This window comes from Bos indicus, chromosome 15, assembly GCF_029378745.1.
Source record: "Bos indicus isolate NIAB-ARS_2022 breed Sahiwal x Tharparkar chromosome 15, NIAB-ARS_B.indTharparkar_mat_pri_1.0, whole genome shotgun sequence".
NCBI classification, from domain to species: domain Eukaryota; kingdom Metazoa; phylum Chordata; class Mammalia; order Artiodactyla; family Bovidae; genus Bos; species Bos indicus.
In genome coordinates this window covers 78,072,275-78,081,620 of record NC_091774.1, presented here as the reverse complement: position 1 = coordinate 78,081,620, position 9,346 = coordinate 78,072,275, and the positions used below count along the sequence as shown (strand labels likewise).

At 45.1% G+C, this 9,346-nt stretch overlaps 1 protein-coding gene across 1 annotated transcript in view; it reads left to right on the top strand.

Moving 5' to 3' along the window:
• The first annotated feature begins 15 nt into the window (after nt 1-15).
• Nucleotides 16-9,346, top strand: part of NUP160 (nucleoporin 160) — a 43,722-nt gene continuing 34,391 nt past the window's right edge. The window contains exons 1-7 of the mRNA XM_070804248.1: nt 16-146; nt 416-527; nt 4,532-4,742; nt 5,277-5,499; nt 7,593-7,671; nt 7,996-8,110; nt 8,792-8,950. Of these exons, the coding sequence (XP_070660349.1) occupies nt 47-146; nt 416-527; nt 4,532-4,742; nt 5,277-5,499; nt 7,593-7,671; nt 7,996-8,110; nt 8,792-8,950 (999 nt within the window). The 5' untranslated portion in view covers nt 16-46. The remainder of the gene's footprint in view (nt 147-415; nt 528-4,531; nt 4,743-5,276; nt 5,500-7,592; nt 7,672-7,995; nt 8,111-8,791; nt 8,951-9,346) is intronic.

Below are 9,346 nucleotides of genomic sequence, written 5' to 3'. Positions count from 1 at the left end.
CCCGGCCCTGCTGGTGTCCCGTCGGGCCTCGCGGCGGCGCGGGAAGATGGCGGCGGCGGGAGCCGTGGAACGGAGCTTCGTGGAGGTCGTCGGCGCTGAGCGCGAAAGGCCGAGGCACTTTCGGGAGTTCACTGTTTGCGGCATTGGTACGGCAGCATCCCAGCAGAGCGCGACCGAACCTTCCCCTCGGGCCTCTCCTGTGGATTCCTCAATCCCTAACCCCCCCGTTACCCTTCTGAGCCCACATGCCTATTAGCACAGGAATCAGAGCTACCTTAGTGTCCTGCTGCCTTCTCTTTCCTCCCCTTTCATTCTGTATGGACTCTCAGTCCGTCCTCCTCTGCTTTCTCAGCGACCTCAGTCCGTGTCATCCCCAGAGAACCACGTGTGCAGGCTGACCACTGACCTTTTGCAGGAACTGCAAATGCAGCGGCCGGAGCCGTGAAATATGGTGAGAGCGCGGGAGGCTTCTACTATGTGGAAAGTGGCAAGTTGTTCTCCGTCACCAGGAACAGATTCATTCATTGGTGAGTGCTGTGTTTGGCAAACCCTCTGGAAGGTCGGGTCGTTCGGCGGCTGAATTTGCGTGTCTGACCCTAAGGTGTCATTCATTTTCCGAGTGGTTGTAGACAGGAAAAGAAAAAAAGCCTGCTTTCTGTTTATGTCTTAATCAGTGGATAATTAAGGAGACCCAGAGTTCTGGAAGAGGTACCCTACCAGGCAACACTAAAAGCAGAAGAAATGTAGCATAGGGGCTAAAGCCCCAAAGACCAGTTTTAAAACATGAGCCCATTATGTGTTTGTAGTGCTTTACATTCATTCTATGAATGAAGCTTCCTTCATTCTATGAATGTTTGAGCCTTTACTTGTCAGGCACTGGTAGGTGTCCTGGGGACAAAATGACTAACAAAAACAATCACCGTTTTCATCATGCAGGGTGTGGCAGTGTAAGAGAAGTGGACCTACCTTTCATGGGGCAGTTTTGAGAAGGAAAAAGGCATTAAACTAATGTTCATACATAGGTATATCAATACAGATTTTTCATTCTTGCCTCAGAGGAGAAGAATAGGGCTTTGAGAGGCTAATGGGAAGACCAAGTGTTATTGGTGGGGCTGGAAAGGCCTAAAGTAAGTCACATTTCACCTGAGATTGGAAGGGGGAAAGGTTAGCCAGGCAAGGTGTTGCAGGAGAGGGCATTTGAGCAAGTGGGATCACTATCTCCAAAATCCATGAGGTGAAAAGAATTTGACAGGTTTGAGGAACTGACTAAAGATCTATGCGGCTTAACTGCAAATGGGCAAAATGGATAAGGACATGAGAGATGCTGAGACTAGGTAGCTAGGCCGGACTCATGACGGACCTCAGGCTGTGCTTGGTCTTTGTTCTGGTGCACCGGCTTCTCATTACGGCGGCTTCTCTTGTTGCAGAGCGCAGGCTCTAGAGCATGGGCTTAGGTAGTGCATAGCATGTGGAATCTTCCTAGGCCAGGGATCGAACTGGTGTCCCAAGAGTTGGCAAGCAGATTCTTAACCACTAGACTACCAGGGAAGCCCCAAGATATGTGAATTTTATCCTGAGTATGTTGAGCAGTCACTGAAAGTCTGTAAAGGATTACTAACATGATCAAATGGAGAAGGAAATGGCAACCCACTCCAGTGTTCTTGCTTGGAGAATCCCAGGGACAGGGGAGCCTGGTGGGCTGCCATCTATGGGGTCGCACAGAGTTGGACACGACTGAAGTGACTTGGCAACATGATCAAAATCACATTTTAAAATAATCAGTCTGCTTTGTGTAAAGTAGATTTGGGATGGATGGGTAAAATAAAAAAGAACAGTTTGCTTTTATGATGGACAGAGTAAGACATGTTGGTGACTCAGCTGTGGGAGTGGCTAGAAAAACAGAAATAGATGGATTCGAGATACACTTAGAGGGTAGCTTCATTAGGACCAGGTGATAGACTGACTACTGGATAAAGGATGGTAGGGAAAAGGAGGGAGCAAGGACAAGTTCCTGTCTTTTGGTGTGACTGACCAGATATCCTGCAGAAGGATTGCCATCTTCTGAGATATAGAAGGTGGGTTTTGGACAGATGTTAAGTCATTCTTTTAGATGTGCTATTAAAGTGTCTGTGTAGTTGCTCTTTGACAGTGTCAAGTAGGCATTGAACTTTATAGGCTCAGAAGAAAGACCTATGTTAGAGGTGCAAATCTCATTGATTTCAGAAATATTTTTGAGTGCCTAATATGTTCCGACGCTAGAGCTAAAGAATCCACCTGCCAGTACAGGGGACACAAGAGATGTAAGTTCCATCCCTAGGTCAGGAAAATCCCCCTAGAGGAGGGCATGGCAACCCACTGCAATATTCTTGCATGGAGAATCCCATGGACAGAGGATCCTGGCAAGCTGTGTAGGGCTTTGGGTTGCAAAGAGTCAGACTGAAGTGACTTTGCACACACACAATGTGTTCCAGTGGACGTTTAGGGACTGGGAACATAGCAGGGAACAGAGCAGACAGTCCTTGCTCTCAGAGGGAGCTGATCAACAACAGTAAACCCAAAAAACAGTAGTTCATCAGGTAATATGTGGGATGGAGAACAGGGAAGGGAGAAGGGGAATTATTACGTTTAATATTTCACATAGGTTAGTTGGGCAAGACTCAGTGATAAGTTAACATTTGAGCAGAGGAAATAAGGGTACCCAAGGGATGAGATTTCAGGTAGAACCTTCGAAGAAAAAGGGCAAAAATGCTGAGACAGGAGCTTCTGTGTTGTTTTCAAAGAATGGCAAAGGGCCAGAAGTCTGCCTCTTGGGAGAATGAAGGATAGAGGAATAAGGTAACCAAGGGGCAGATTGGGGCTTTGTCAGTTATTTCAAGGCTGTGACTTTTACTTTGAGTGAGAGGAGGGTTTTAAATGAAGAAGTATTATGAATAACAGTGTTTTTAAAAGATTGCTTGTCTGCTGTGTTGAGAACAGAGTGTAGTAGGAAGGGGTGGGAGCAGGGAGACCAATTAGAGGTTGGTGCCACAATCCACACAAAAGACAATGGCTTAAAATGAGTTTGGTATTGTTAGAGGCTGTGAGAAATGTTCTAATAGTGGATATGTTTTACAGGTGATTTTGTTAGAATTTAGTATTGGATCAGATGTAGGGTATATTGAAAGAAAAAATTCAAGGGTGAGCCCCATATTTTTTGGCTTGAGCAACTGGAAGTTATAGAGACGCCATCCATGAGTTGGAAGAAAGTGCAGGTGAAGCAGATGTTTTTTCTGGTTTGCCGGGTCCAGGAATTCTGTTTCGGACAGGTGTAGTTTGAGATCCCTGATACACGAGTGCACGTTTGAGGCAGTAGTCAGGTGAGTGGAGAGTGTGGGCTGAATAAGATACAGATTTAGAAATTGTTGCCAGTCAGAGCTGGTAAACCAAAGGGGATCGCCTGTAGCCGCGGTCCGCAGGCTTCGTGGCGCCAAGGGCCAGTTGCGTGGAGACCGTTTTCCCACAGACCTGGGGTGGGGTGACCGGTTTCAGAACGATTCCGGCACGTTACATCGGCTGTGCCCTTGGTTACTGTGGCATCAGCTCCACCTCAGATCATGAGGCGTTAGATCCCGGAGGCGGAAGCCCGCTGACACAGAGAGGACATTCAGGTGGTGCGGTAGATGAGATGGTGCTGGTTAGGACACTCCCAGCATGGTGCTGTCTGTGGTTCCGAAGCTACCACATAGCAGAGTTGTACGTGAGGATGAGTCTACCCTGCTTCCTAGCAGGAGGAAGCTTTAGAAGGGAAACACCCACATGTATAAGATCACTGTAGTTTGATGCTATAGTAATTATATGTAGAGGCCACATTACACTATAAGGTGTGAGTGTGTGCTGTGGATTTTAATCCTGCTGCTAAGTTGCTGCTAAGTCATGTCAGTTGTGTCCGACTCTGCGACCCCATGGACTGTAGCCTACTAGGCTCTCCATCCATGGGATTTTCCAGGCAAGAGTACTGGAGTGGGTTGCATCCTAGTGGAGTTTAATTGAATTGACTATTGTTCTAAAGGTTTCCCAGGTGGCGCTAGTGGTAAAGAACGTGTCTGCCAATGGGGGAGACAAAATAGACCTGGGTTCAATCCCTGGGTCAGGAAGATCCCCCCTGGAGGAGGGCATGGCAACCCACTCCAGTGTTCTTGCCTGGAGAATCCCGGGAACAGTGGAGCCTGGAGGGCTGCAGTCCATAGGGTTGCAAAGAGTCTGAACTAACTGAAGCAACTTAACACTTTGTTCTAAACATACTATCAAGTTTGGAAATGTCTCCATTTAACAGAGAGTCATATAATAATAGTTGAATTGTATATAATACTGTGTTTTGTAGACTATACAATGTGGTTTGGAATGGCAGAATTGATTTGAGTTTGCTTATCCAAAATTTTTGAATTAGGAGAGTTCACCTGAAAACTATTGTCATACATTTCCATGCAACAATCAGAAAGAAAAGCGTAAACTCTTTCTTTTGTGGTTTTTTACAAATGCCTCTTTTTAATAGGAAAACCTCTGGAGACACATTGGAGCTGGTGGAAGAGTCATTGGACATAAATCTGTTGAATAATGCAGTTCGCCTCAAATTCCAAAACTGCGTCCTTCTACCCGGAGGAGTTCATGTCTCTGAGACTCAGAATCACGTGATAATCTTGATATTAACCAATCAGACAGTGCATAGGTTGCTTTTACCACACCCTTCCCGGATGTATAGGAGTGTGAGTTGGTTAAGTATAATGTCCTTTATTTCTCAAGTTACTCAGTCACAAATTTAGTATTAGAGCAGTGTCCTTTGGAATTGAAGGAAGGGTAGATTCCTTGCCAGCCCTAACCAAGCACACGTTCATGCTGTTATTGTTTATCCCTAAGTCATGATCGGCTCTTTTGCGACCCTATGGAGTATAGCCCGCCAGGCTCCTCTGTCCATGGAGTTGCCCAGGCAGGAATACTGGAGTGGGTTGCCATTTCCACCTCCAGGGGATCTTCTCCACCCAGGGATCGACCCCACATCTCCTGCACTGCAGGCAGATTCTTAACTGAGGAGCCACTGGGGAAGCCTCATACTTTCCTAGTTACTATTTTAAATGATCAAATACATTTTAAGTTGCAAAAATAGTTTCATTAAAAAGAACAGCTTCCTTTTTCAACTCAACAATTTTTTTACTTTAAAAACATTGATAGCAATTGGGAGGAACTGAGCAAAATTCGTTTATTTTGATTTTAACAGATTTTTCTTTTTCATTTCTCCACAGGAGTTGGCAATTGAAAGTCAGATGCAGTCAATATTCACTGACATTGGAAAAGTTGATTTTAGGGATCCTTGCAACTATCAGCCGATCCCATCAGTGCCTGGCCTCTCCCCTGGTTCTGCCACCTCAGCAGCCTGGCTGAGCAACGATGGGGAGGCTCTGTTTGCTCTGCCATCTGCCTCTGGGGGAATCTTTGTTCTTAAACTACCTCCTTATGACATACCTGGTAAGAATGGGAATGCAGCATGGATTTAATTTTAAACAAATACTGGCATTAAGATGGACGTTAGAAGTCCAAGGCTGTTATCCAGTGCAGGAACTGCTTCCAAACCACCCTAAAATGGTTCTTCATTATTGCTTGCCTAATGAGTCCCTAGCACTTACAGTTTTTCCCAAGAGGGTGGGATTTTATACAGTGAATGAGAAACTGCAGCTTACTGGAATGTAGGAAAACAGGTGGCTGTAAGGTGGCCTATTCTAAGGCCTTTAGTAGGGATGAGTTGACTGATGTCTATTTTCAGTTTGAGGTGCTGTAACTAAAATAAGTTTACCTGAAACAAGGAAGCTCAGTGCTGCTACCATGCTCCAGGTTACCACCTTCTCTTACCTGAACTATTGCATTTGCTTCCTAATTATCTTCCCAGATCTGTCCTTAGCCCTCTGCAGAAACTTCTCAGGCAGACCAAGACATTTAAAACCTACGTTGAGTCATGCCATTCCACTGCTCGAAGCCCTCGGGTCAGGGCTGTTCTTCATCTCACTCCAATAAACCCAGCGTCCTATGGCAACGCCCCGCTGCCTCTCTAACTGCATCTTCTCATTCTTTCTCCCCTCCTTCTCCAAACCAGCCACATGTCTTCTGGCAGTTCCTTGAACATACCAGGCGCATCTGCCTAAGGGCTTTGGTGGTGTTCAGTAGCTCAGTTGTGTCTGACTCTGCGACCCAATGGACTGCATCGCACCAGGCTTCCCGGTCCTTCACCATCTTCCAGTGCTTGCTCACACTCATTTCCGTTGAGTCAGTGATGCCGTCCAACCATCTCGTCCTCTGTTGTCCCCTTCTGCCTTCAATCTTTCCCAGCATCAGGGTGGTTGTTTTCCAGTGAGTCGGCTCTTCACATCTGGTGGCCAAAGGATTGGAGCTTCAGTTTCAGCATCAGTCCTTCTGATGAATATTCAGGATTGATTTCCTTTAGGATTGACTGGTTTGATCTCCTTTGATCATCCAAGGGGCTCTCAAGAGTCTTCTCCAACACAGTTAAAAAGCATAAATTCCTCAGTGCTCTGCCTTCTTTATGTTCCATTCGCAAATCCATGCATGACTACTGGAAGAACTATAGCTCTGACTATACAGATCTTTGTCAGCACAGTAATGTCTCTGCTTTTTAATACGCTGTCTAGGTTGATCATAGCTTTTCTTCCAAGGAGTAAGCATCTTTTAACTTCATGGCTTTAGTCACTGACCTCAGTGATTCTGGAGCCCAAGAAAATAAAGTCTGTCGCTGTTTCCATTGTTTCCCCATCTGTTTGCCATGAAGTGGTGGGACCAGATGCCATGATCTTAGTATTTTGAATGTTGAATTTTAAGCCAGCTTTTTCACTATCTTCTTTCACCTTTATCAAGAGGCTCTTCTTCACTTTCTGCCATAAGGGTGGTGTCATCTGCATATCTGACGTTGTTGATATTTCTCCCGGCAATCTTGATTCCAAGGCTTTGGTAGGAATAGTCTGTCCCCAGCTACCATTGTGGCTCATTCTCTCAACTCCTTTAGGTCCTTTCTCAGTGGGTGACCTGACCACTTTTTAAAATCGTAACGCACACCACCCCCTCCCCCCATTCACTGTACCCTTTCTGTGTTTTCTTTTTCTCCGCTTATGGCGTTCTGTTTACTTTGTTAACTGTCTGCTTCTCCCTTCCTCTCAATGGAATGTTAAGTTCCAGGAGGACAAGACTGTTTTCACTTGTATTTTCTGCTGTATCTCTCGCATTTAGAATTGTGCATAGCGCAGGAAAGTTACCGATTGTTGCTTTTGGAAAGAATGAAGTGCTGCTTCTGAGCAGCAACATGGGTTCCCATTTATGAATGGCAAAAATTTCCCCTTGGAATATAAAACTGCTGTTGCTATTGATCCAGTAATGATTCAGAATATTTTAGTTAGGAGAGATCTATGGAAAAGGTACAGCCTAAGACTTCCTTGGTATAGAAAGCTCACCCATTATAAATTCCTTGTTCACGGTTGCATGCTCTTGTGTTTGGGTTTCGCCAGGTATGGTCACGGGGCGCCTTGGGTATCACTGGCCTGTTTTCCATCTTGCAGGGGTGGTGTCAGTCGTGGAGCTGAAACAAAGCTCAGTGATGCAGCGCCTGCTCATAGGCTGGATGCCCACAGCTATCAGGTGAGTGGTCTCTAGCCGGTGAATCAGAGGGCCCAAGAGTGTGAGCTATTGCCCTGGTCAGCGGCAATTAATGCTTCCAGTCTGACTCCAAGACAAATAAACGTTATGCTGGAAAGAAGAAGGGTCTACACAACACTGCATTCTGTCTATAGTAACCGGACATAAGCCAGATAGAAAGTGTGCTCCCACAGCCCAGCCTGGAAACTTTTGCTCCTTCCGTTAAGATTGTACATTTAAAATTTTATTTAGTCTCTTAAATTGCAAACTCTAAGGATCGGGTAATTGGCACCAGTAAAACGCTAATGCTCAGCCTTCCGTTTTCAGAGGTGACCAGGGGCCTTCAGATCGTCCCCTGAGCCTTGCTGTGCATTGTGTCGAGCACAATGCCTTCATCTTTGCTCTCTGTCAAGATCATAAACTACGAATGTGGTCTTACAAGGTAAATGCTACATTGATAGTTACTGTAAGTTAATATAGGATTGCGAATTGTAGAGAAATTGAAATAAGTCTTGTTTCCTCTCGTAAAGATGATCAGATCTCTTACTTTGGAAATGATGGGCCATTTCCAGATTCAGACAGTTTCATTTAATTTTATTTTCCATACACTTCTCCCCTAAATTTTTGTATTTTTATTTTGGAAAATTAAGTCCTACAGAAACGTTGAAGTGATACCAAGTATACTCTTCAGTTCAGGACAAATGTGGTTTTGAAATGCAAGTTGAGAGGCTTCTGCTGGTGGTCCAGTGTTTAAGATTCTGTGCTCCCAGTGCAGGGGTGCGTGTTTGATCCCAGTGCAGGGGTTGGGGAACTAGGGTCCCACATGCCACACAGTGTGGCCAAAACCTTTTTTTAAGATAAAAACTTTAAAAAATAAAATGCAAGTTGGTAAAATAGTGTTCAACCTTTGAATATGAAACAGCTACTGATTTTATCTATCAGACCAAAGAAATGTTTTCATCTCAACCCTTTAAAAAAAAAAAAAAAAAACCTGTAGGGCCCTTCAGCAGATAAATTACATACGTTGCTAGATATGATGGATATGCATTCTTTAAAAAGGGAAGGAGTTTTTTTTCTATCTTGAATGTTCTTTAATACCACTTACTAAATCTTTTCTTGACAGGACCAAATGTGCCTGATGGTGGCTGACATGCTGGAGTTTGTCCCCGTAAATAAAGATCTCCGGCTCACTGCTGGGACTGGACATAAATTGCGACTTGCTTATTCCCCTTCCATGGGACTCTACCTGGGGGTATACCTGCATGCACCAAAGCGAGGACAGGTATGAGACAGATAAGACACGTATCGAGTTATTCTACGTGTACTGGCGTGGAGCAGTAGCTGCAGACTCGAGTCTCTTCAGCTCTTCACATCAGCCTCTAGATGTATCTTGCATTGTTTCCACACAAAAAAATGTTGCCACTTTTTGTGCTACTATGTGAATTGAAAGATCTTAAAGGAAAATTCAGGATGAAAGGAAGTAGAGAGTTTAGAGGAACGTGGAAGGAAAGTGAAGTGAAAGGCGCTCAGTCGTGTCTGACTCTTTGCAACCCCGTGGACTGTACAGTCCATGGAATTCTCTAGGCCAGAATACTAGAGTGGATAGCCTTTCCCTTCTCCAGGGATCTTCCCAACACAGGGAACTAACTCAGGTCTCCCACATGGCAGGCGGATTCTC